The 27,611-nt window shown below is 44.9% G+C and overlaps 2 protein-coding genes across 4 annotated transcripts; both read right to left on the reverse strand.

Annotated features, from left to right (window-relative positions):
• Positions 1–1,593: 1,593 nt before the first annotated feature.
• misp3 (MISP family member 3) lies at positions 1,594–8,137 on the reverse strand. Its single transcript, XM_076265275.1, has 3 exons — positions 3,705–8,137; positions 3,137–3,219; positions 1,594–2,985 (listed from the first exon to the last, which is right to left on the reverse strand). The coding sequence occupies exons 1-3, from the start codon at positions 6,070–6,072 to the stop codon at positions 2,890–2,892; spliced, it is 2,547 nt and encodes an 848-aa protein (XP_076121390.1). The 5' UTR covers positions 6,073–8,137; the 3' UTR covers positions 1,594–2,889.
• Positions 8,138–8,143: 6 nt separating this feature from the next.
• LOC143101967 (uncharacterized) lies at positions 8,144–27,126 on the reverse strand. 3 transcript variants are annotated; one of them, XM_076265278.1, is made up of 8 exons: positions 27,007–27,126; positions 16,811–16,862; positions 15,692–15,772; positions 14,537–14,652; positions 14,053–14,152; positions 12,964–12,994; positions 12,253–12,333; positions 8,144–10,404 (listed from the first exon to the last, which is right to left on the reverse strand). In XM_076265278.1, exons 2-8 carry the CDS (start codon positions 16,853–16,855, stop codon positions 9,032–9,034), a joined length of 1,827 nt encoding a protein of 608 aa, XP_076121393.1. In that variant the 5' UTR covers positions 16,856–16,862; positions 27,007–27,126; the 3' UTR covers positions 8,144–9,031. The 3 variants fall into 3 exon arrangements, with proteins under 3 accessions (XP_076121393.1, XP_076121392.1, XP_076121394.1); XM_076265277.1 differs by having other exon boundaries at positions 14,035–14,152; XM_076265279.1 differs by lacking the exon at positions 16,811–16,862 and having other exon boundaries at positions 14,035–14,152.
• Between the last annotated feature and the right edge of the window lie 485 nt (positions 27,127–27,611).

Genomic DNA, 27,611 nt, shown 5'->3' on the forward strand with positions numbered 1-27,611 from the left:
GGCAGTGAGGATTGGACTCCGTTGAGAGAAAGACTGCACAAAATAAACATTTGATATTGATTGTGCTGTATGTGGATGTTAAGTGTTGGACGTTTTACTCTGCCACTCTACATTTTCACTACAAACATCGAATGAAATTGGTCAAGTACTGAATTTGAATACTATCTGTTAGCCTCCCCATGGCTATACAGTGGACACTTGCAGAGCATGTGTGAAACATGAAAGTTTATAAATAGTGAAAAGAATGCACACCCTCCAAGGGAAAATAAACTATGAAAAACTTGGTCACGGCACACTCTATCTCTTTTTACTTTCATTTATCCCAACGTTTCGGCCTGTCGACCTTTGTCAAGGTTCCTAAAGTGGATATTAACATGCCCAGTTTTAAAGCACCCGGTGTCAAACAAGGGCATTCTGGGTATCATACCAGGTGTGTAATTAAGCTAGCTCCAAACAATCCATTATGATGCAAATGAAACATGAAAGTTAACAGCTTGTTTTTGCCACTTGTAGGCTCATTAAAAGTGCCTTGTAACATGGCAAATTAAATACAGAGATATCTGTGTCTGTACACCTTTATGTGTGTAAAGAAACTTAATAAAATCAGTCCTACAATTATCACATGGGAGTGTAGAACGGTTTTAGCGCTTTATAACTGAAAAATGTACCTATTTAGTTCATCTATGTCCGTACTGAAAGTGAGAAGGGCCAGCAGCAGCCCCATGATCATCTTCAACGTTCTCCTCTCCACAGGAGTCGTCTACAACTGGACCCGTCACACTATTCCCCCTTCTCCCTGGTTTTCGCATTCCCTGCCAGTCCTAAAAAGCATCTATACAATAGGGCCCAGGTTAAAGAATCCCCAAAGAGCTTCCTCTAAGTACTGTGTAGTGTACTAAGTAGTGTCCATTCATTCACAGTTGAAAAGGGTGTCTTGTCAGATCCTCAAATGGCAATGTTATACATAATTTCATTGAACAACTAAACAAACCCTCAGGATTTGTCTTGTGGCTTAGTATTAAAGCTGTCTAGAATGGCCTGTTTTTTTAAAATTCTCAGTAGTAAATTCAATTACTTGGTAAATTGAGATTTAATGGGGCTTTATGTAAGCCTGACAAGCTGATTGTAAGCAGTGTATCAGGCTACTATGTTTGCACAATCCAATCACAGAGTTAACAAAACGTTTTGCCAAGGTGGTGGAGGCTGGGGGTACATGTAGTTGTAACTAACCAAAAAGTTGTAAAAAAAATAGTTTAAATTGATTGCAATTTAAAATAATCGCATTTTTTTATTATTATTATTGATCACTAGAGTACCACAGGCCCTGCCATTACAATATGGCAGTTGTCATGTCATTGATATTTCTTTTAGCTATACCAATATTATAAGACTTTATAATTTAACATCAATATTATCAATCATGTTGTAGTTGTTGTTGTTGTTATTATTGTTATCAGACACTGTGCCCATGAAGCAAAAAGAGGAAAGGAGGGAAAGCAAGGATGACACATTTCAATTTATAACTGAATATGCCATGAAAAACAGAGTTGAGAACAATTTACTAATGGATGGGTTGTGGAAAGCATTGTCATTGTCGAAAGCAGTGTCATTTTACCTCTGGTAGTTCCGTATGATACACAAAACATGGGCACAGAACCCAGTGGAGGCCCCAAAGGGATCTTTGTCTTTAAGCCAAATCAGCAGATAACAAGTGGAGAGAGGCATGAACCAAGGTACCCTGGAAATCCAGAGTTCTCGCGAGAGCACAATGGAATTGTCTCTGCGAGACACTCTGGCAATGAGCAATGGTGCACGTTACTTTTACCCCAACATTCCGGGGAACCAGCTAAACAGATTAAGACAGCGCTGCAACGTTGGAGGACAGTACACATTGGTCGTAGTGCTATCCGATTGCGTTGAAGTCCGAAATCATTCAGAGTAAACATGGTCTACTGTTATCCAATTGCGTGCAGTGAGATTTTTAAATGCATGCTTTTTGCCGCCCCTCGAGTTGGGCCATTACATTGTTCGTGGCCAGACCCTTAATCTTTCTAGATTACCAGGGTCTGGATTTTCCAGGCTAGAACCAAGGTAGTGATACCAAAGATTAGAAAGTGACTTAGAGTAGGCTAGTTGTAGTTCAAAAAAAAGTGCAAGAGAAGTCAGGTTTGTCTGAGAAGGGAAGGGGGAAGAAACAGAGGTGCCATGTATGCATTTACAGTCATTCACAATTAATGTCTTAGTTCTTTGGTAAAACAGCACTTCACAAAAACATCTGTATCTGGATCAACATTTTGAAGCTTAACATTCATAAGGTCAAATTTCCAGTCAAATGTTGAGATACCTGATTGCAGAAGCCTTGATTTATGACAAAACATAACATACAGGTATACAAGTAATCATGTGTAACAAATAACACTATCACAAAAACACAAAACATAAAGTAAGACTTGTGTAGATCCATAGCTGACCATAGTCTTGTTTGAGATCAATATTGCATAAATACAGTAAGTAATGATTGTATCACATGTACACTTGAATGGGAATTTTTTTTCATTGTCTTAATGCAATGAAGCTAACCCAAGTATAACCTGCCTAATTGAGTGCAATCCTACCCAGGAAAACTTGGAGCTCTGTAACAGCTCAGCATTTCATGTGCGTTTAATTCTGAGATTGTACCTCATGAGGTAATGCTTGTGAGACTTGCTGCCAACATCATCCCTGAGTACTTATAAATGTTCTCAGTGTTTCATCTTCATCGCTGAGTGAAGATCCATCATCTGCATAAGCCTACCGCAGTCATCTAGATGCAGACCCTCTCTTTTGTGGTTCTTAGAGTCTATTGGTCATCAGGTGAGTGTGTGGAGGTGGGGGCGGGGCACCCCAGAGTCAGTCCTCTTCCTCCACGCGTCCGTTTACCGTGCCTGTCTGCCAGCGCTGCCACAGCAGAGCCTTCTGACTCGGCGATATCAGAGGTCTCGGCTCCTGGGGACAGAGAGGCAATTCACTCATCTCGTTCGTGCATACAGAAATCATTCATTTCACACCATCAAACATGACATGTTTGAGGTTGTGCACTCCCGCGGACCACCACTGTACAGGAGTCAAACCAAGGCCACGTGCTGCTCTACTGTACCTGTGCTTGATCCAACTGGGGAACTTTCTCAGTGGGGGAGGGAGGTGGCCACACAAGTTCTAGTTTACCTCTTGACTGATAATCTGCAATAATAATAAAAACAAAATATGTGGTAAAACGTACTAAAACTTTATGTGTTTATATAATGTATAGATCTTTAACATTACAACAAGACAAATGTATAAAAGTAATTACAAATATATAAAAGTAAGACAGTTTTAAGTATATCAGATATTTGGGCAACTCCTTTGAGTCACAGTTACATTTAGTGTGGTGTAAGGATTCAATAAGGCAATATACCTTTTATGTTAGTAAAATTGTTAAAGGATATACTTGGGCTTAGATTTAGGGTTAGACAGACATAATAATGCCTACTTACATGTGAAATACATGTCACTTACTACCTGCATAGGTAAATGCAGACAATGTAAGACCCTTCTTTCTCCTTCAAAGCAAATCAATATTGATCAGGATGTGCTAATCACAAACTGTACTGCTGGAAACCCATGACAGATACTAATATGGCTGAATATTAAACTGAAGCGGTACTAAAATCCCATCTAATCACCTTCAGTCATACTCCCTGAGTCTGCTTGGCTGGTCGTTGAACTTGCTGACCCCCGGCTGCCCCTTCGACCCTTCCAGCTTCCGTAGAGTCCCCTCCTAATCCTCCGGAGCTCTTTCTCCCTCTCCCGCGCGTCTCGGATGTCCCTGGCCACGTCAGGCCTCAGAGCCAGTGCGGGCCTCAGCTGAAAGAAGGGGTTCTGCATGTGCAGCACGGAGCTTTCGTCTTCCTCCTCCTCCTCCTCACCCGCCCCCTCTTCTGCAAGCTCAACCCCTTTACGACCGAAGAGGGCCTCGGAACTGTAAGAGGGGCGAAGAGACCTCCGGCGGCGCACCAGCGTGACGTCGCCCTCGACGATGATCCTGTCTCGCTCGTCCGACTCTGCCAGGTTGCTCCAATCACTGTCCCTTCCGCTGGCCCTGTGGCAGGACACGGCCACCTCCTGCGCCTGTCTGAGCTGCTCCAGACTGCGGGCGCGCTCCATGACAGAGACGGACGGACGGATCCGCTCCTCTGGCATCCGCCTCGTGGAGACGGATGAAAGGGAGAACGCCGAGAAGGAGGTGGAGAGGATCCTTTTGGGCCGGACAGGAGGGGGTTTTGTGTCGGCAGGTTTGGCCTGTTGGAAGGCCTCGAAGAGCTTTCGCCTCTCATTGAACTTACGCACGGAGCCCTCAATGTACTCGCCCAACACCTTCCCCATCCGAACCGACTCCTCCTCCCCCTTGACCTTTGAACTTTTCTGCTGTCTCAACCTCTTCCCAGCTGAACCTTGTTCTTCTGCCTGGACTCCCACACCCCCTTCAGCAGCAGCGGAAGACTGACCCTCAAGAGGATCTCTCTGAGCAGGGGTCTGCTCCGTCTCTTCCCCTTTGGGACTGTCATCCTGTTCAGGCTCATGCCCCGAGCTTGGATGGCGCCTCCTCTGGGCTGGGGTCCCAGGTGCTGGCTGCAGGGCTGTGGCTGTGGATGCAGCAGTGTTGGCCAGAGGCTCCTGCCCGCCACAGGGGGAGAAGTCAGCAGACACACCGCTGTCATTCTGGTCATCTCCGTCGCTGAGTTGCATGTCCGCTGCGTTGGCTAGGACTCCCTCGCTGGGGGCCTGTAATGTCTCCAGGCCTGCAGGTGGACGCTGCCAGTGAGAAGGGCCAGCAGCCCCATCGTCATAGTCATCGTCATCGTCATCTTCATCGCTCTCCTCTCCACAGGAGTCGTCTACGTCTGGACCCGTCACACTACTCCCCCTCTCCCTGGTTTCCAGATTCCCTGCCAGTCTGACACTCTGACTGGTCATGACTGGAAATTCCTCGGACACCTCTGGGCTTTGCTGTTTCTGCCGCACCACATGCAGGCGGTGGAGCAACGACTCCCCCTGCTGGATGCATTCGGTCAGTGCAGGCTCTGACGGCTTGGGGGTGCTTCCCTCCCGCTCACATGAAGGCCCCACTGTGTTCTTCACTGCTTGTGAAGGACTATCTGTGCCTGCTTTATGATCCTTTGGTGTGTGGGCCCGTTCTTTTTCCTGTGTAAGTGTATTGGCACTCTCGTGTTGCTTTGTGAAAACATGTGCCATGTGCACTTGCTTTGAGTCTGATCTGATCTCTATCACTTGATCCCGGTCACGAACACTTGGCATGCTAGCCTGGGTTTGTGTCTCCCCAGCAATCCAAGATTCTCCTTTCTCATCATAAAAATATATGGGTTCCGGTTGCTTCTCATTAGAACTAATAGCCTCCAGTCTCTCTTCAAATGTAAGACTGGCCCCTTCATTTGCCTTTGTGCAATATTCTGCCTTTTTTTCTTTTGTTGAAATATGAGCATCCTCTTCCCCTGTTAGATTCTTGGCTTCTCCCTTCTGCTTGTCAGAGATGCTGGGTGCTTCTATTACTACACTTGGAATGCTAACTGTACAATTCTGTACAGGGATTTTGTCTTCCTCCGCATCTTGTGTGTGCAAGTTAGATTCCAGTTCTCTTCTCACAGGAGTGCTGACCTCCTCTTCCTCCTCGTCTGGATCAAATAGGTCATCATCCTCATCCAGAAAATCCTCAACATGTTCTTCTTCTTCTTGTAGGAAAGCAGCAAACTTTCCATACCCAGGGATCTTCCCCTCTTTTGTTGATGGGCCGGGTGAACTTTGAACCTCCTCAGATACGTTCTCCTCACTACCTTTAGTTTCCCCAGATGAGTACGTGTTTGGCGTGGAAATTGGAAAGGCCTCGTCCTCCCAAGACAGGGATGCTGGGCTTAATGGTGGGACATGGCTTTGTGGTGACTCCGGTTGACCACTGTACGTACGTGTTCTGTGGTACTCGTCCTCCTCAAGGCTTTTGTCGAGTTTGCTAGAACCATGGTCCTTGTGTGTTGCCATGGCAATGATGTTCTACTTTTCACCTATGTGACACCTGTGTGTCCACATTGATGGCTGTGGTGGATGGTCCACCCTGTTGAAGAGCTTTAAAAACAAAACAAAAAGAGTTAGTATTTCATCTTCATGTTCCCTAAATGGAAAAGCATCAAAAAACTCAGTAGCAAAAGAGTCTATGTTTTGGAATTAGTAGTTAATCATTAGCCTACAAAAGCATGCTAACACATTGCACAAGGGGCACTTTCATTTGGCATATATAAAATATTTCACCTCACTAGCAGATAAATGATTAGCTGAGTGGTGTCACACTATGGTTAAGGCTAAATTACAGCCTATATTTTATTACTGTGCTTATTAGAGTATTAATGTGGGTGGAATGTGTGATCAGACCGAAGTAATTACTTGACTTGGCAGAGCTGAAATGTCATGTTGACTTGGGGTAGGTAAAACGGGTCAGATTTTCAGCTTGACTGCCCCCGTTGTCTGCACATACTGCCCACTCTGACCTAAGCCCTCAGTCTCTCGCACCACTGAGCTTTGACATTCCCAATCAAAAAAAGAAAGGTCACGCCGTCTAGACTGACCCCAGGTTAAGGGTGAGGATGGATTATTGTCAGGCTTTCAATTGCTTGTGTCACCTGTCAACTGTGTCTGCTCAGACCCTGCTGTTTACATTGTCATCCAAGTGTTGTTTTTGGTATTTAAAAAAACACGCTGCTTTAATCTATAGGCTACCCTCCATTGACGTAGCGATTTGTTACGATTTGTGCTATAATTACACCATTGAGTCAGATTAGCTTGCTCTGGATTAGCCACTTGCTACACTGTGCAGAAGGCAAGACCTCGGAAAGAGTACTGATTAATTCCAATGGATTGGATTAATATGTCTCCACTATTCTTCACTACTGTTCACAGAGGTATAGGCCTAACTAAACAGATGACCGCCTCTCCAATTCCCAACAGTGTAGCAGTTTGGTGTTGTATATTGAACCCAATCTAAACTCTTTAGCCAGTTCTTAATGCCACTGCCAATTGTGAGTGATGTTTCCCACCCTTCCTTACATTCAGCTAAAGCAGAAGAGGGACAAGAGAATGACAAAACTTATACAGCCAACTAAATCATATAGTGCAATGGCAGAAATCTTTGGAAATAAACAAACATATAGCAAATAGAAAAGCTTTGAAGACAGAGTAGGAGAGAGGTGCTTACCTGGTTGTGTACAGCCCTAACTCAGACTGACATTATCAGCATGCAGCTCTGACCCGTGACGGGAGATTGCATCACAGCCTAAATCCACAGCACACACCCCATATCCATGCGTGCACACACACACACACACACATGAACACACACACACACATGAACGCACACACGAACGCACACACACACACACCTCCTCATTCCCACAGAGTCCCAGTAGTGCCAGGAGAGGTGTAGAGGTAAGCTTAGGTGGAGGAGCTAATTCTGCCCAGCACCAGGTGCTTATGGGGGCCCATCCCCCACTGGCCAACCAGTAGCACTTCATTTAATTCCAGTAACTTACAAGTTTACACCATGGCGAAAAGAGATTAAGTCGGATGCTGGCAGTGTTGTGAAAAGTAAGCTTGGAGCAAGATTCACAGCTAGACTTATTTAACAACTGAGTGGTTGTAGTGAAAGGGATCACATGATAGGGACTTTACCATTACCAACTGTCCAAGCAATGTCAACTGAAGTTCAGTGACTTGGCAGCTCACCTGCTTGACTGGAGTCACTGGAACACACATATAATGCAGATATACTTATTATATCTAAATGACATTGCATGACTAAAATCAAAAGGCCCATTTCAAACTTGTTTAAGCTCAGTCTACTGTATAGGCAGTGATCTCAATTCTAATCAGTCACAACCCTTTCTCCAGATGCATTAGTGCGAAATTATCTGAATGTGTAGTTCAAATAACATAGTGGGCATTCAAGCTTCAACATATGATTGACATCACATATTAATAGTGTTAACTAACCCTTGCTAACAGGGGCTTGATTAACGATGAGGACAAGGAAGAAGATTATCACTTACATTGTCAAGTGAACTTATTTGCCTTCTCTTCCTGTGAATGTGATTTCAACACAAGGATACTTAGCCATAACACTTTGAGTGTGTACACACATGATGGTGGTGGAAGGCTATAGTTGTTGGCAGGTGCTTTTTTGCTAGACGTGAAATGAAACATTTTTGTTCATATAGTGAGCCAAAATGTATTTTAATCACGTTTAACCAAACAAACAAACAAACAAACAAACAAAACAAAAGACACAGATGAAATGTTAAGAAAACATGGAATACTGTCAATAATTTCTTTCATACACAACTATTAGTGCTGGATAAAATATATATCAGATCATTTTACATCCACATACATCATGCACATACCCACACTCTATCTATAAGATCACAGGCATCTGTATTCTTCAGAACATTGGACCTATGATTTGCAAAGACACTAGGAATATTGCTTTGATTTATTTATTAATCATATATCTCATAAGATTAAGGCCCCTCAAATGCACATTTAGTCTAAATATTGATAAAATTCAAGACTTTCAAGCTCAAGACAATGTTTTAAAATCATGAATTTCCCAAACTAAATTGACAACAATCAGCACAGTACTCCTGACTGATAGATGCATGGCAGTAAAAAGCCTCAATACTGATAGCAGTTCTGGCTTAAAAACAGCAGGTGGCGACATAATACAGTTCATTATGTCCATTGACGGAGTGCTGTTTTACTGTAACAGCAGATGAACAGAAGAGCAGATGAAATCAGACATGGTGGTCGCCAAGTATAGAGAGAGAGATGGACAAAGAGAGAGAGAGAGAGAGATGGGAACAGGGAGAAAGAGAGAGGAAAAGATAGAGAGAGTGGGATAGAGGCAATGAGAGAGAATATAAGAAAGAGAGTGAGAGTGTGTGCTACAACCTCACATGACGGCGCAGCACTGGCAGGTGTTGTGTTTCGGGCTGCCCACTCCCTCTGCTCTGCTGGGCTCCCCACTGGAGGTCCGCACTGGTGGCTGTGACTCTGGGTCTTGGGCTGCGCTCGTCTGGGTGTCATCCAGAGTGACGTCCTGGAACACATCGTCCAGCGACTCCTTCTCCACGGCTCCCTCGCCGCGGCCCATCTCCCCCTCCATCTCTGCCCCCTCAGTCCTGGCGCCCAGAGTGGGGCACACTGAGAGGTGAAGAGGGGCCTCCAGGGCACCCATGTCTGGGTCAGGCTCTGACCAGGCCACCCTGACCAGCTCTAGGGCCTCTGATTCTGCGCCCCTGTGTCTCTCCTCCTCTGTGTCGCCACCACCCTGTCCTTCTCCTCCTCCTCGGGTCCGGTCATTCTGGGTGCCCAAATGAGGCTCCAGGCCTGGGTCATCCATCTCTTCTCTTGCTTCAAGCTGTCTTTCTGGAGACCCCACGACTACACTGGTAGAAGTGTGGCTGATGTCCATGTCAGGAGAAGCCAGCTCGTGGTACTGGTCATACTCCTCTCCCTCCCTTCCCTCTTCCTCCTCCTCCTCCTCCTCATCGCTATAGTCACGTATGAGGACCCGCTCAATTCTGACGAGCGAGCCATCGTCCCCGTTCCCCTGACCCGGCTCACTTGCTGCCTGACTGAAGCCCAGAAAAGTAAGAGTGATAGGATCCAAGCCCTCCTCGGGCCTAAATGCCTCCTCTTCCTCCTCCTCCTCTTCCTCTGTGTCAATAACTTTTTCATCTCCACTTTCGCCCTTTTCCCATACGCCATCGGCATCTCCTACACTCTCCTCTCTCATGTTCACAGAGTCCTCCTTTGGTTCCAGCTCCAGTGGGATCTTGTGGGAGGATTCCGAGGCCACAGCCTGGTCTCTCTGGTCCTCTGAGGCCTCCTCAGTGTCCCCCACCTCCACCTCTCCTTTCGCCTCTGTCTCCACCTCAGTACCCTCCTCCTTCTCCGCCTCCTCCTCCACCTCTGTCTCCTCCTCAGTGCCCTCCGCCTTCTCCGCCTCCTCCTCCACCTTGACTTCCTCTCGTCCCCCAAGACCCTCGACAGACGGCGCGACCAGTCCACGGGCCTCCAACAGGACCGGCACTCCGACCTCGGCCAGCGTGTTCAGAACCTGGTCCAGATCCTCGGCGCTGGCCTCACAGGCTCCACTCAGGCCGCCGCTCACGGCTCGGACGCACTTGCGGCCATCGTCAAACACCGTCTCCATCGGCGTCGCACCAGGGGGGGTCCCGGGAGGCAGAGCGGCCACTGTCTTGACCACGCTGGCCCCTGTTCTCAGGTCCCTCTCCACCCGCACCTCCAGCATCCCCAGCACTGCAGAGACCGAGGGGGAGAAGGGACAGAGAGAGAGATGGGGAGAAAATGGAGAGGTCTCATATGGTAATTTCAACCCCAAACTGTCCTCTATAATACGTATGAATAAACCAGCAGAAAGACCGGTTGTGAGTCTTGGTTTTGAAGCTTTTTAGCAAAGAACTTGGGTGATATGTTGATAGAGAGAGAAAGATGGTCTGCACTTAACAGTTCATTAACAATTCCTTTTATTTTAGGAGATTTCATACATCTTTGAGATGCACCCTCAGGCATTTTTGCTGCTGCCTTTGGTGAAACTGGATTTGAACATCACAGGCAACCAAGAAATACGAGATAAACTTGAATAAAGTAGGCAATCTATTTATGACAACTACACATGAGCACAAAATGTTAAAATGTATAAAACTGAAGAAAAGGCAAGAAAGACGTTTTGGTTTCACATTTTGTGAAATCTGGAAGGTCCAAGGATCTTTTTCTAAATAAATACCTGTCTGTGTACAAACATATGCAGGCGCTTACAAACAGCACCTTTCACACACACACACACACACACATACACAGAAACAGACACACTCATATGCACAGACACACAGACACACACTGAGGTTCATTTAGATGCGACCTCTTTCCTGGCTAATGGATTTTACTACCAGCAACCAATGTCCACACACAGGCCAACCCTCAGAATTAGATAACGAAAAACATTCAAAACCCTTGCTGCATACACACACACACACACACACACCACACACACACACACACACACACTGTATATCTTGCACACAAATGCACATATGCACACTGACCATAGACAAAGATGAAGACAATCCTCCCTTTTTAGCTATTCTGTCATAGCTTCAGGGCATGCAAAATGAACACAAACAACAACAGAAAGAAAGGAAAAAACAAGGCAGCGGTGAGGCTATATTTAAGCACAGTGTGTTGCCACTCTTTAACATGCCTCCATCCTGACTGTGTAAGCTGTTATATACACACACACACACACACACACACACACACACACACACACACACACAGTTTTATTCTGTGTGCCCCTCATCATTAAGTCTTCCCCTGTGGATGGGAAGCTATGATTTTTAAGGGGCATGGAAGGGACAGAGATGGAACCCTCCTGTGCTCCCAATTTAACAGCACAGCAACAGCACAGTGGCTCATGTCCTTGAATCCCTGGGTCAGTCAAGCGGCAACCAGCCCCCTGAATGCCCACAGCATCCCAAGCAAACCTAATTCGCTGGCCCTGATTCTGGAACAGTGACCCGAAGGCCATGGGTCAAGCCATTTTGGTTTAAAAAAAAAGCCTGTGTGTGATATCCATACACATTTAGCCCTGCTTGAATTAGTGTAGAATAGCCCTTCTGCTTTAGTTTTTACATCTGGCTCATTGAGACGTAGTAGAGTCAAAGCATTAGCATTGGTCAAAGGCCATGCAATGACAATTTCGTTGGTTCCCCCCTTGGTTCTAATCAGCTGTGCAGACAGTTTACAGTAATGAAAGTAGCATGGACAAGATGCTAATGTTTTTGAGATCAGTCACATGGTATTGCCATGCAACACATGAAGAAATGTGGTTGTCTGTTTTCGTGCAGTTTCTGTCTTTCAAACGAGTACACTGAAGCCCTCCTCACATGCCTATTTTCTGCCCCTATGTTCTTTGAGGTAAATGTGTGTGTTCATTATACAGCGGCTAAAGCTTAAGTTTTCACTTATTATAACATAGTCAGGAGCAATCATGTAGAACATTATGCAGAAAGTATTAGCTTATCAGGGTAAACAATGTGTGTGCGTGTGCGTGTGCGTGTGCATGTTCATCATACTGAGACTCCATACCTGATCTGTCCTCCCCTCCATTCTGCATGGGGAGGAAGGTATGGGAGGGAACCGCTGTCTCTTCAACTTCACCTTGACTCTCTGCAAACAGACCATTTCAGCACACTGGCCTTCAGCATATTACCACAAGAGACAGGTATAGATTGAGAGAAAGTGGAATAGAACATTATGTCCAATATTACAATATGTGGTTTAATGTTCTGCATTTCTCATTAGTGGGTCACTTTGATACTAAAAGTATGATTCTATAATGACTGTATGATATCTGTACTGTCCCTGTGTATATCTGTGTGTCACTGTATTTAGAGATAAGCGGGAATATTATGACTTTGCAGTGTTTTACTGTTCTGCATGGCTGCGTCAGTAGCTATCTGCTCCGGATTGCCAGGTTGCCACTAATCAGAGTCTGATTCAGTGTAGTCCACGTGAGATGGGATGACCAACGCCATCTCCTGTCAGCCTGGAAGGATACTTAAACCCTAACTATTTCCTTGTCTAGTTAGAGCAGCTGATGGATCTTTAGTTGAAGTCATGCCTTGATGCGCATCATTGTAAATAAACTCTGTTCCTGATTTTTCATACTATTGATCTGACTGGGTCTCTATTAAATCTATGGTATCAAAATTACCATCAAGATGAATTATATATGAAAAGTGTGTGTATAGATGTAAAGATAAATACATACACACATACGTAAAAAACTCTCTTTACCTTTCTCATCTGTATTTTCTCCTGTGCTAACCTGTTCGAAAAGGAAACATTAATTTAGCTTGTTGTCGACATGATGTGCATCTAGTTTTAACACACTGGCATCTACATATATTCCACAGATACACAAAGCCATTGAATACAAAAGCATGATAAATACTTCACATGCAAACCCATGAGGAGAGGAGAGCCAAATTCACCTCATAAATTATTGAACACATTTACACGGCTGTCACAACAAAATACGTTGTCATGGGGGCAAGCCAAATAAAGTCACTGACTGTACAGTTGTGTGTGTGTTATCTGTGCATGTGTGTGGTGTGTGCATGCCTCATGGCTAAACACATGCACTCATTGCACGCCACCACAGTCTGTGGTGCAGTGGTGTAGTGTAGCTAGCTGTAGTGGGTATACTGTGATGTAGCAGTTAGCTGTAGTGGGTATACTGCAATGTAGCAGTTAGCTGTAGTGGGTATACTGTGATCAACCCCAAATGTTAATACATATCCTTGCCTATTTTAAGTGGGTATACTGAGATGGTGATGCTGTTTAAGTGGGTATACTGCGTAGTCCTGCGTATCACATAGACACCGCCACAGCCTGTGGTGTGAGCAATTTTTATCCCTGCCTCCTTCAGGATATGATTATGAAAATGCACATGAAAAGACTCCCTCACACACTGGGTCTTTGATATGATATGGGGCCATGCCATCTCTGTGCTGTGGACAGAGGTGCTGAGAGGACCTAAGAGATCTAATGGGGGACCTGCAGCTGGACAGGCCCCTGCACTGCTGAAGCCAGCCTGGTGAGGGCAGGTGAGAGCCACTCACTCAGTGGTCTGTAACTAATATTTTGACTGACAACCATACAAGACCTGAATTTCATGTGGGTATCATGCAAAAAGCAACAGTCACAGTTGAGATTTGTGTGTTCAAATACACTATTTGTGTCAAAAATGTCTATGGTATTACCATAGAAAAAGCTACTCCTTGATGCAATCACAGTTTATATGTAATCTGTGTGTGTGTGTGTGTGTGTGTGTGTGTGTGTGTGTGTGTGCTTATATATTGCTACCTGACATGGGGCATGTACATTGTTTTCTGTTGAGTTTGTCTGTCTGCCATCTTGGACTGTCGTCTCGTCCTCCTCTTCCTCCTCCTCCTGAGCATTCCCCTCGTCTTCCTCAGTGCCCCTACCAATCAAACACGCAAGTGAACACCCCAATCCAATCCAACAGCACTGGGTCTTTATTGTCCTCCAGAATTAATCATCACTCGGTGCCAAGACCCATCCACACATTCAGGCCATTCCTCACCTTCAGCAAACTCATACACACAAACACATAGTTAGGGGTCATAATGAGCCCTTACATAAGAGTGGCCTATTCCAGACACAAACCACAAGGCAAAGAGAGGAAACAAGTGTGTGTGTGTGTGTGTGTGAGAGAGAGAGAGAGAGAGATAGAGAGAATGATGTGTGTGTGTATGAGAGAGAGAGGGAAAGAAAGAAATAAAGAAAGAAAGAATGAGAGAGAGAATGAGTCATTCAGGTCATGCAGCAGGAGGGGTGGTCTCACTCGTCCTGCCCCTCTGCTCTCTGTGCTGGGGGCCATAGGGGAGCTGGGGGCTCAGGGCCATCTGTAGCCGGGGCATTAGGCATGTCCATTAGCCACTGGTCCCTCAGGGACTTCCTCTGAGAGAGAGAAAGAGAGAAAGAAGAGAAAAGGGAGAGAGAAAGAATGAGAGAATGAAAGAGGGACAGTGATAGGGAGACAGGCCAAATGAGACAAATGATTCAAATGCTTGGAGCGAACCTGTAAAAGAGCTGTGGAAATTTAATGCAATCCAAGCACTGATATAATGACTGCTTCCATTCTTTCACTCCTTGCCTTCTTGCACAGGCATGATAAATACAATGTCTATGATGTGTCTATGACATGTGTCCCCTTTGTAAGGCTGGGTTTTCTAGTTCATTCCAGTAGCATGAGTGAGACTGGCTCTCCCTGTATTCAAACTCAGTCCTCCAAATCAGTCAACTCTTTCCAACCCACCCTGAGCACGGGCATCTACGGCAATACATTCATAAGATCCTCCACATTTATAAATCCCATGAACCAACTCTCCTCCTCTTTTTTCTCTCTCTCTCTTGCTCTGTGTTGTCCTTAGTCCCTCTCTAATGTTTAGCCTCTCTCTCTCCTTCTCTGTGTCCCCTGTCCTGTCTCCATCTCTCCCCAGGTAACTGTCTCTCCTCTCCCTGTCTCACCCCTCTACCGCTCTGCACCAGAGCCCTCAGTAGAAATGTACAGTGACATGGAGATGCGTTGGGCCCGGTAGCAGCCATCTGTCAGAGGCGGTCAGTGTGTTGATGCTGAGGCCTGTGCGGAGACCTGACCGCTTCAGAGTTATTACCTCACCTTACACTGGCAATGGAGGAGCGGGGCGGTGGGGCGAGTGGGCGGGAGGTGTTCTAGTCCAGACGGAGTGGCCGGGGGCCACATCTAAACCTCTGCTGAACCCTATTGGACAGGCAGGATAGTGGAGAGCTATGGACAGGGAATTTGAGCTATTTTCAGTGGAAGTAACAGCTAGGGTGTTGGTGTATGTCCTGTAATGGATGTGTGTGTGTGTGTGTGTGTGTGTGTGTGTATGTGTGTGTGTGTGTGTGTGTGTGTGTACATCCCTGTGACTGCATTTCTCTCTGTGTGTGTGTGTGTGTGTTTGTGAGATTAGACCTTGCGCTGGGCCAGCTTCAGCCATTCTTCCTCCACCTCGCGTCGTAATCTCTCCTCTTCCTCCTGCTGCCTCCTCTTCTCCTGAAGAAGAGAAAGCTTCATTGTAAGGACGAGGAAAGCAAGAGAAATACAAAACCAAGCATAATCCTCTGAATATTATACACCTCACTAAAAATCTATGTGCCTAGTGTATGAAGATGTAGTCTAATTTAGCAGGCATTCAAGAAAGCCCACTAGATGCTTCGCCCGCCTTTCTCTCCCTTTGTTCTGTGGTTGTCCCAGTGAGAAGAATATCCTATACATAAAAAGAAACAGACCCTTTTGATGTGAAAACAGTCCAGAAATAAAATCCCTCCCTTCTATCCTCCAATTCTTTGAATTGGATTACTCTAAGAGAATCTAATCCTCTGTTGAATTGAATTAACAGCTCCTACCCAACACAGCACAACCTAGAAAGGTGGCAAATCTCTCAATTCGTTTCAGAACATAATACAGTAATATAATATAATATAATATAATATAATATAATATAATATAATATAATATAATATAATGATGAATATCATATAAATTACTCAAAATCACAAGTAAAGATAATGAAAAATGTTATGTGTTGTTAGTGTGAAATGCAGTTGAATAATGCTCATTCAACACAGTCAGCTAAACTGCTATATTTGGTGTAGATTTTTGGAATGGGCTTGTGTGTGTTTTCTGTTCTCATTTTTTTTGTGAACTTTGAAGTGTGGCCGGTTGACCTGCTGTTTCACAGATCAGCAGCCTTTGGTGGAACACACTGGATGGGAAGTGGAGCATTGCCTCTGAGTCAAAGGCTCTCGTCTGCGTCGGCTTCACACACACACAGACCTCGAGCCTAACGTCTCCACGAGGACCCTGGCTTCTCATTCCTCAATGGGCCTGCCCCACATACATCTGCTGAACCCCCCTCCCCAGTGGAGTACACACAGAGCGTTTAACACTGCACACAGGCCAGTCACCACTGTCCGACTCTTTAGTCCTTCATGGTTAAAGATACACTGAACTGAACACAGAACAGCGGCTCAGGGAAAAAGTGTGGTAAAACAACAAGGCAAACCGCCTATGATATGGTGTGCGACTCACAGCGATGGCCTGCAGTCTCTGCTGGTACTTCTCTGCTTCGTCCATCCTGATTCTGCAACACATAGGGCAAAGCAGTACTGAATCTGTTAGCAAATGGACATAGGAGTTGGGGTTCGCTCAAAACCATGATGGCATCCGTAAGACCTATAAGAATACCCTAGACATAGGTTACAGGTTGTATCAGCGATTTCAGGCCCAAAAAAGGCCCAAGCATAAATGATCCCATTCATCAAATCTTTCCTAACGATCCGCTAGCTGCCTGCCCCATAAGCAGGCTGTCAAAAAAACGTGTCTCTGTAGGCAGCCTAGGCTCCAAGATCTGGCTCCAAGATCAAAAACAATTGCTACCTTGGCAACCACTTAAAGGCAAAATAAAGTGAGTAGTGAGCTAGCTCTCTGTTTTGTTTGAACATCAACAGAAGTGACGTTACCGCCATCGCTAATACAACCTTTAACTCTGGACCATACCTGGCCATACCATACCCGGTAAGGAAACAAAGTCTAAAGAATATTCTTATCTTTGGCTGTGCAACAGACCCACCAGCTTCCCCAAAGCCCAAGTCAAAGGTAAACCTGCTGCTCAGGCTGATTAGTTCCAAAGGTTGCTCTTGTGCATGAGTTGGGTGCTGATTGCGGAATGCTGCAACTGTTGCCGCTGCTGCATATCTTAAGTGTCTCAGTGGACTCGGGCCGGTTGCAAAACACGGTGGGTAACGCTGCTCCTTCACTTCAAAGGCCCATCATCAAGCACAGCCCACCATTAGGGGGTGGCTGACCGCACGAGGGCTGAGCAGGGCCAAGAAAGAGGGTGTACTTTGCATGGCACGCAACCAAGTGCAAGGCCTTGTTTATAATACATGATTTATTCGGAGAGCAAGGGACCTCCAGGTCTTGCCTGAGTGCTCGCCTAGTGTTGCGGTTGTTGTGGTAACGGTGCCCACCAATGCTCATGTACCACAGGAGCCCTCAATTAAAGGGTATTTCATGAAGGGAAAAAATGCTCTAAATGCTTTCATAACCCCCAGCTGAGACTCTGAGACAAAAAGCTTCTGAGAGGCTGTTAGCATGAGTTATCCGAAGGGAGAGCAGACTTCCAGCAGCGAGAGAGTGTGTGTGTGTGTGTGTGTGGGTGAGTGTGTGTGTGTGTGTGTTCCAGAGAGAGGGAGGAGGGGGGGTCGGGTCTCTGTGTGTGAGAGTTATTATGTAAGTTATTATAGGTGTACAGTGTATGTGTAGCAGAGAAACAAACAAAAACAACTAAAATAGTTAATGCTCTCCCAGCAGGAGTCTCTCAGAGTTCTAATTAAACTAAATCAAGATTACCATGAACACCATAATGCCATTTTTGCTATTTCATCCAAATAGTGTTAGTCTAAGATTTGTGGGGAAGCAGTTGTGTGCCTATAAAAAAAAACTTAAGACAATGTGAATAAGGATGAAAGACACTTTTGGGAACCTTGCAACTGACAGCAGAGACACATGACCTGGGCTCTCCCCCAGCTGAATAAAGAAGAAGAGGAAGAACAGTGTCTGTGATAGGAGTGACTGATGATGGCATCCACTTCTCTCCTGTCAGTCAGAGTGTCCCACAGGCTGTTTGCAGCTCCACTGTAAAGTGTAGAGTGGGGACATCCTGTCCAAAACACTTCAACTCAGATAGGCCTTGATAGAGAGAATGACTTGGGGAGCGTCTCAAAATATGGGAAATGTTCTTGATATTATTTATCATTTAGCCAAGGATGTGCTAATAGGAGTGGTTTCGTCCCTCTGAAGCAAACTGATTAGTGGCTGTTGATTTGCACAATGATGAAGTGCTCTTGGGGATTTAATTAAAACAGCACACTCCTCAATAAACAATCTCCTCTGAACTGTCCCCTGGCTAAAGAGAGCTGCATAAAAACACCCCCCCCCCCCCACACACACACACACACACATAAAAACAAAAACACACATAAACAAACACACACACACACTTGCCCTATATATATCCCATCACTCTGAAGAGAAGGCTCACAGCACATGGAGTACCCACTCATGCTGAACTGATGCCTCTCCAACTGTGTGTGTGTGTGTGTGTGTGTGTGTGTGTGTGTGTGTGTGTGTGTGTGTGTGTGTGTGTGTGTGTGTGTGTGTTTCTGTGGTCATGCAGCAGAGACAGAGGAAGAAAAAGTGACAGAGAGAAAGAAAGAAAGAGAGAGAGAGAGAGAGAGAGAGAAAGCAAGGACTGAAAAAGAGCAGCTGACAACGATGACAGATATAATGGCAACAGAGAGACACTTTCTAACAGTAAAAATGCATAAAAGTACAAAGACTCACTGTAGGGAGAATCAGTGTATCTTTACTTAAATCAGCACTGTGAGACGAGGATTGCTGAAAACAACCATGAAATTGATGAATCAGAACCAGGGATGCTAAAGCTGGGAGACATATCCAAAGCCCCAAAACGCCAGTAAGTTTATTTGTGTCTGGATGTGTGTGTGTGTGTGTGTGTGTGTGTGTGTGTGTGTGTGTGTGTGTGTGTGTGTGTGTGTGTGTGTGTGTGTGTGTGTGTGTGTGTGTGTGTGTGTGTGTGTGTGTGTGTGTGTGTGTGTGTGTGTGTGTGTGTGTGTGTGTGTGTGTGCATGTATGTGTGTGTCTGTGTGTGCATGTTTGTGTGTATGTATGTGTGTATGTGTGTGTGTGTGTGTGTGTGTGTGTGTGTGTGTGCATGTATGTGTGTATGTATGTGTGTGTCTGCGTCTCTGTGTGTGCATGTTTGTGTGTGTATGTATGTGTGTGTGTGTGTGTGTGTGTGTGTGTGTGTGTGTGTGTGTGTGTGTGTGTGTGTGTGTGTGTGTGTGTGTGTGTGTGTGTGTGTATGTGTGTGTGTGTCTGCGTCTCTGTGTGTGCATGTTTGTGTGTGTATGTATATGTGCCAAGACACTTGGCTCAGTGATTGTTAAGGACAGTGCAGATACGGGCCCGAGGCCTCATAAAGCAGCGGTTATAAAACACGCTCGCTGCAGCTGAGCTCTGCACCACTGGGTTGAGGACAGCTCCGCCTGTTCTGAGGAGAAAGAACAAGACCGTCAACTACAAATTGTACATGACACCATCACCCATAAGCCTCTGTATAGTTCAAAATCCCATGTAAAGGGGCATCTCATGCATATTCCGCCTGCTTCCTTCTCATTCAGCTTAATTCCCAAAACATGTGAGTGTACTATTGTAGCACTGATTGGATTCCACGATGTTCCTCAGGGATTTGTTTAGGACCCTTTGATGGAATACTCAGTGGGATTTGCTGGCTGGAAATGTTGTCATAGTCGTTCTGTATGTGTGGCTTGGAGTGATGCAGCTGCTGCTAGCGCTCTGTGCATGTACCTCAGAGACTAGTCCGCTCCTCTGTGAACATATACTCTGACGAGGGAGCTAAACAGCCCTCCTGAATGCCATTTTCCAAACAGTGAAATCAACACACGTACAGTATGTAGCAGAGATAAGAAGACCTGCTAAAAGAGAGAGCTCTGACATTAGGCATCTGGTATCCACTACAATTAAATAACCCTCACAACACACTCTAATCTATCTAGTATTTGATCTCAGCTCATTCAGTAATTTACCCTGTAATCCCAAAGGTTCTTTAGGCATCTCCACCTCTGTTGTAGTATTCTAGCCCATTATGCATGATCAAACCAAGTTAGCCTTGGCTGTTAGCTCTGAGGGACTGTTAACCCAGTAATGAGGGTTGCTTGGACTTAAATGGCTCAATTATTTAAGGGTGGAAAATAGTCCAGTGGACTAAGAAAACAACCTTGGCTCTAGAATCAGGCCAGTGGACAAAAAATGTAACCCTCACAATGCTCTGGACCAAGAAATGGAGAAACGTTAGGCTTAGAGTAGCCCTTACAACAAATTAACTGCAGTTATGGGACGAAAAAATGCCTAAATGTTCCATACATTCCAATACTCCAGTTTTTCTGAAGTACAATGCATTACAATAATATATTCATGTTCAAAATATTGCATTTCTGCAGTAAAGTGCAGCGAGGTACAGTACTACTGTATGTAGCGCAATGCAGTTTTCTCATGTCAAATAACTTTACAGATCTACAGATATAGCCTGATTAAAACCAGACTCGTTCACTTAGGTGGGCGTGACCAGGCTAAGATATGCTCTGAAAACTGAGCGAACTTAAGCTACAAACAGTCAGAGATTTACCTGCTGCTGTGAGTGTAAACAGGTAACACTTGATATATTTGAGGTATTAAATAGCTACCTTCTGAGGTGTTCAGTATGATCATACGAATGTTGCTCAATAACGTGATCAGTCTTGTAGAACTAGAGTGTTCTATGCATACAGTCAGTAACGATCAAGTCACCCACGTGAAAAGAGACCTTTTTTTGGATCTGGTGGCCTTTAAGATTACACAATACCCTGTGTGATTCTTTCATCCTGTGGTAAAAAATGTGGCTATGTTCGGTGAACAGCTTCTGACTCATCTGAGCGTGTTACACAGTCAATTAGCATTTCTCAAGCCAGGCTGCAGTTGCGTGCGTAATTCCTGGAGTGGCTGTCAGTGTTGCGTTTTTCATCATTGGCTGAGATCAGCGTCAGGGGAAGAGATGGAGGGGGCAGATTGTCTTCTGAGACGGAGCGTCTACAACATGACAGGCCTCTGATTAGAATAATGGCCATGGAGGACTGCAGAGGAAGGGGAGGGGGGAAGGAGGGGGAGGAGGAGGAGGGTGCGATATGCTTTCCAGACAGCACTTTTCAGCCATACAGCTGATTTAACCTTTCACTTTCAAGAAGGCTGGCCATGAATATGCACTTCAACAAGGATATTCTTGCGCATACTATGATGAAAATACACATACCACACACACACACACACACACACACACACTCTCTCTCTCTCACACTCCATGCTACACACACCCTCCCTCCTCCAACTTCCTATTGCTCTCGCTTCAGTGAAAAATGTACATGCTCAGTCTCTTCCCCCATTTTTTTCTAATGGAAACAGATTTCCTGGAAAGGAAATAGCACTCAGCAGTAACTGGCTACATGATATGTAACGGGCTCTCTGGCCCCCGTGGCTTTTGATGCTGAGAGGGAGAGAAGGTCTCTGCGGCAGCAATGTCTGGCCATTTGTATATGGGACCTGACAGCAGGAGCGATGAGAGGAGGACCCGAGTCCTTCAGAGGCTCACAGCTCAGCTGCTGCTGCACCCTCTCAAAGTGACGCCCTTCCACCCCTCTGCTTCATTAAAGCATCCACTGCTTTGCTTTGATGACGACGATCAAGCCAAAGATTGCAATGCATGCCATTTACTGAACTAGGGCTACTGGGTTTAATCCGCACTAGTTTGATTCTGACCCCTGGTATTGATACAAGTCTACAGTGTAGTTTGATTATGGCCATTCTTTCTGATTTTGAGTCCATGCAGCCTTTTTTTTAAATTCTGATTCAGATTCTATTTTTTCTGCCAACACAAGACAGGATTCCTATTGTGTATTGCCTTGCAAAAGAGTCAAAATAATTCGAGCATGCCTGATTCTGATACATATCGAACCAGCACAGACATATATGGCAACATCATATTGCACAGCAACTAACAATACTGCAGCTCTCTTGCGTGTAACAACAACACAGGAAATGTTAGTGTAAGCCATGATTAAACCACTGAATATGCACCTCCCTGAAGTCTGACACATTCCAGGACGTGTTGTTGTCATGTGCAGATGTGTTGTTACACATAGACTTGTGTGTGTGCAAAAATGAACAACAGTGGACCTCCATATGCGTTTATTATAGTGAATGATTCTTATCCACTGTGATGTTTTAGATATCTAAAATAAGCTCACACAACCTCATGATTTTTCCTCTCTTTTACGCTCACTCTCTCTCTCTCTCTCTCTCTCCCTCTCTCTCTAAAAGCATCAGTGAGTAACATTCTTCTTGAGTTCCCCTCTGAGAGCAGAAATGCTGTGTTGGGCTCTTAGGCACCTACTCACCATCCCTCTGGTCTGAGCTACATGCCTGGCTACCTTCTAGATGGAGAAAAAAATCCCTGAGCTGTAACACCTCACCACACACACACAGACACCAAACACACACACACACACACACACACACACACAGACACACACACGCACATACCTCTCAAACACAAGACCCCTTGCAGTCACCCCATCTATTCTCCACCCTAAATACAATAACAAGTACACTCTCATGACCACCATCATCCCTCGTCAGCCTTCATGCTTTTTCCTGCTGATGACAGTCCAGTGCGCTGAGCTCCTGGACTACAGGATGCCACATGACGACAGCTGGACAGAGGGAGCAGTGTGGGCAGCAGCTCTCTGAGTTTCTCAGTGAAGCTGTAGGCCCTGTCGCCCTGTACAAAAGCTCCAACTCAACACCCTGTAAACTTGCTGCCTGTTGCTTAGTCAGGCATCCCCCTCTCAGCAGGACATCCTTCTCCTACAGAGACTGTGGATAAACAGCCTGAGCCAACACACACACACACACACATGCACACATGCACACACACTGTCTCATACATACATGGATGCATGTAATAACACATCTGCATACACAAACATGCAAGAGAAACATGTACACATATCCTGATCCTGTGTTTGCCTGTGTGTGCTCACATACACATGTGTATTAGTGCACACACACACAGAGAGAGAGAGAGTGTGTGTGTGTGTGTGTGTGTGTGTGTGAGAGAGAGAGAGAGAGAGAGAGTAATTACAGTAATACATGAATGCTGTTGCCACCAAAGAAACAGATCTACGCACGAATGAAATCCACTGATATCCATCTTTAACTGCAACTGCCTGCAATAGCGCACACAAGACACATGCAACACATTGCAACATATGGAGTAGCACGCCATGTGGATGTGTAGGCATGCATACACAGTTTCATAGGTAGTCTCTGCAGAAAAACAGCCATTTTTAGGTGCAACCCCCACATACATACACATAGAATACATATCAATTATGCAACACCATGACCTCTTTCTGTTTCCTTCGGAACCAATCATCTTCACCCTCACAGCTAAACAGCTTAAAATTGCTTTTATGCTTCATCTTAACTCTGCCTCATCAGTTCCCATCATTAAGCCATAAATCAAACTTCAGACCTTATGATCCCAGTGGGATTTTGCATGCAATGAGAAGAAAACATTCTGTTTATTCTCAGAGTGAATATAATCCTTGTTTATGAGTTATGATCTCCTCATTCTCTCTCTTGTCTTTCTGTGTTTAGCCCAAACATGTTTTTCGAGATCTGCAGTAAGAGATTTTGAAGCTTCTGTACAATTCCCTGCAAAGACACGAGACACGATCCAAAACAAGTCTATCCTGAGGAGTACTGGCGGAGATACTGCACCCTCTCAGCCTATAGCCTTTTTTCTTCACGTTTTGTAGGCTACAAATAGAAAAGAAGACTCCCAATGAGAGAACTAAAGTATAAGAGAGCCTCTGGCTAGATCTTTATCACTCCAAAAAAAATGTCCAAAGTATAATGTTGAAGTTAAAGAGTATTTTCTTGTTCTAATAGTGGCTCCTTTAGCCATGCAATGTAAGACCCCTTTCTCTTACTGAGGAGCCTTTCGTCTTATAATGTTTTTCACATTGCTGGTGCAATGCTAAGGAGAACAGCACCAAGCCTTGCCAGATTGTGTACATGAGGCTGCTGTTGAGTGACTACATACTGAGACGTGCTCGTGTCAGATAGAAGTCAGTGAGATAGTGAATGGTCAGTGGGCAGTGGCTGCCTTGGGAAGTGGGTCACCTGATGCATGGCTGCTACAGGCCTCTCTCAGACCACCACAGACAGGTAAATAATTCAGCGGCTAAAAGCACGGGCACATCGAGTGAGCGGTGGTCATTTGTGGTGTGTGTTGTGTGCGTGCCAGGTAGGTAGACTGATGACTTGTGTCTGAACCGAGCGGCTCAGTGAGGTGACTCACCAGGAAAGGCATAGTACTATCCCCAGTACAGAACTAGACTAGAGTGTGTGCATGCACATTCGTGTGTGTGTGTGTTTTGTCATTTGCCTTTAGGGTTTTTACACGTTTTAAAAAACACACACTGGCAACGAGCTGATTACATGAAGGGAATGACAGGGAACAGAGCTTATCAAAACCCACTCCCCCATAGCCAAAACCCACCCCCCCATAGCCAAAACCCACCCCCCATAGCCAAAAATTGCCTTTTCACAACACTGAGTACTCTGGACAAGGGAAAAAATCATGAAATCCTCCGGCTAAGACATTATAGATATATATATGCCATAAGTAATTCTACATTATCTCTCCTGACTGTCATAATATGCCAAGACAATTTCCACACGCAAGTCTGTAGGGTTACTGCCACAATGCCAACAAGCTCAAGAGGGGTATGTTTCTACTGTACAGCTGGCAGTGTCTGCAGGCATCGCAGGTGACTCTGTGGGGATTAGACCACTTTTATCGTGTGCCGTGTGTCCACAACACAGTAGGCCATCTCAAGGTGTGATGTTATGGGTCTCTGGGCTGCAGACATGCAATATAGCCACACGAAAGGTATTGTCCCTTTCTTCAGACTGGGGAGAAGTGAATAGTACATTACTGCACTTTGGGGGATACCTATCCACAACTATGAGTTTTGACTAAAGATGTGTTCTCAATGCCACTACTACTACTACTACTACTACCACTACTACTACTACTACTACTACTACCCTCTGCTTGAGGGCAGGGTACTTCTTTAGAGGTCAAGGTGAGAATACACGTAGAGGATATGAGGAACTAAATCAACACAAGCCGAGCATTTAACTTAACATCGCTACTAATGGCATGGGATGCGGTAGGAAAATTCTGTCAACAAGGTATGACCAAAGCAGATAGTACGGTACTATTGGTACTATATCCATCTAGAGCGAAAGGGACCACTTCCTGATTTTTTTCTGTACTTGGTCCTCAACCCACTTTTGTAGTCAGCCATCTGCAGCTGCCCATGGCGGCTAGTCCAGCAGCACAACAACACTAACTCAACACGACAACATGTCTCTCTGTTGTCATTCAGCATGTAAAGTATCTGTTTGTCTACCCTGAACACTCATTCTTCTTTATTTTTGATTGTTTCGGCTATACGTCCACTAAATGAGCATTACAATATAACATCATTGTATGCTTTGTACAGAATATCCTATCAATATATCACTATCAATTTATCACCGTTGCATGCTTTTACAAGCTTCTGAATCTTCTGCTGACAGCAATGATAAATTATATTAATTCACGTGTGTCAGTTGCATCTTAGAGGATCCAGGAGTACCAGCATGGGCTTTAAAGGGATGCTGCTTGAGCATTCGAGTGGTGCTTTGCAACTCTGCAGACTTGCACTCATTGCACGACCCATGGCGAAGGTGGTGATACCACAACAGGAATGCTGCTGTGCCACTTAATGCCAATGAGTGAGAATTGGATTCTTGTGCCCAGACGGAGTGTGTGCAACCAATTTGCTGATTTACGTATTTAAAAGTTAAGGGGGCCTTTGTTACCACAGCATAGGTGTTTGTTTAGAAGACAGAGTTTGCACTCAAGTGAAGTTTTCCATTGAATAGAATCTAGTCAGCAATTCATGGTTGCATGTATTCAAGCACTGCTGCCCTAACCCCTCCCCAACCTCTGATCAGGTGACAAAAGTGTGGCCATTGCTTCAGTTTATGCAGATGATATGTGTGAAACAAGCAAATTTTCAGTTTTTTTTGCAGAGGATAAATGGAAACCTCCTGACCACTTGGTTTGGTTGGCGTGAACAGGCTTAACTTTGAGTTTACGTTTACCATTTACCCGTCATCCGTCACACACAACAATGAAGTCATAAAAAGGCCGCTGACCTATTACCCATCACCACCCCCATTGCTATCATCCGAACTAAAATGTCAATGACGCCAACAACATCTATAAGACTAAACAGAACACGTTAACTTTAAGGAAAATTGCATGTGACCTGTACGAACTAAGCGAATCTTTATTATTCAATATTCAGAGTAGCTTATGTTAATTAGCTATTACCAGGTGGTAATACTGGGTGGTAATACTTTTAACAGCCTTAAATAAAGTAGGTTAGTACAGTGAAGTTTCTAAACCGAAAGCATCCGAAAAAAGGCAAAATGTTTATAACATGTGGGCGGCATGCATGTCTTACCTGCGTCGCCCCTTCAGCAGCTGTCAAACTATTAAAGCAATGTATTTTTAATCCAAAGGGTGTTCAACTCCGTATGTTCACTGAGCTATAACGCAACTTCAGGAATTTCTCTTTATCTGGCACCTGAGACTCCGACACTGTACTAACTGCCCAGCTCTACGTGGAGGGAGTGTCCATGGTTATTTATAAAAGTCCACCTCTGGATGGTGGCTGGGACCTCGTGCAGGGGAACACTTGCGCGCCTTTTTAAAGTAAAAAATTAACTGATTGGCTGACCATCGAGCGAAACCTTGTGCAAAACCCAGGGTAACGTGCATTGGCATTTTCTCTGTGATGTAATGCTAGGAGTGTAAGCATTTGAGTAGGCTATTAGGTTAACAAAGATAAGAGGCGCCTACTTTATTTGATTGCACACCTGTTACGTTGGCTATTAGCCAGGTTGATCAGGTTGAAATAATATTGGAATTATTGATTAGTTTTGTCTTCCTGCAATGTTAACAATGTGCTAAATAGATCTCTGTCGACTTTCTCTTCCACTATCACAGCTCATTCTTCAACTTTACTATGCCCCGTGCGCACACATTGTGCCACTAACCATGTAGTAC

Source organism: Alosa pseudoharengus, unplaced genomic scaffold (genome assembly GCF_046254945.1).
Source record: "Alosa pseudoharengus isolate Yale_2024_CS ecotype anadromous, Long Island Sound unplaced genomic scaffold, YU_APseudo_1.1 YU_APseudo_1.1_scf_4, whole genome shotgun sequence".
Classification (NCBI taxonomy): domain Eukaryota; kingdom Metazoa; phylum Chordata; class Actinopteri; order Clupeiformes; family Clupeidae; genus Alosa; species Alosa pseudoharengus.

What these genes read in the sequence shown, in the direction of transcription:
- misp3 (XM_076265275.1), bottom strand. Translation starts at nt 6,072, where the DNA reads ATGGCAACACACAAGGACCATGGTTCTAGCAAACTCGACAAAAGCCTT. An exon ending in CTCAGGGAGTATGACTGAAG is followed by an intron (nt 3,220 to 3,704) that starts GTGATTAGATGG and finishes TTATTATTGCAG; the next exon opens with ATTATCAGTCAAGAGGTAAA. An exon ending in CCCAGTTGGATCAAGCACAG is followed by an intron (nt 2,986 to 3,136) that starts GTACAGTAGAGC and finishes CTCTGTCCCCAG; the next exon opens with GAGCCGAGACCTCTGATATC.
- LOC143101967 (XM_076265277.1), bottom strand. Translation starts at nt 16,855, where the DNA reads ATGGACGAAGCAGAGAAGTACCAGCAGAGACTGCAGGCCATCGCT. An exon ending in TGAAGCTGGCCCAGCGCAAG is followed by an intron (nt 14,653 to 15,691) that starts GTCTAATCTCAC and finishes TCTCTCTCTCAG; the next exon opens with AGGAAGTCCCTGAGGGACCA. An exon ending in ATGTACATGCCCCATGTCAG is followed by an intron (nt 12,995 to 14,034) that starts GTAGCAATATAT and finishes CTTTTCGAACAG; the next exon opens with GTTAGCACAGGAGAAAATAC.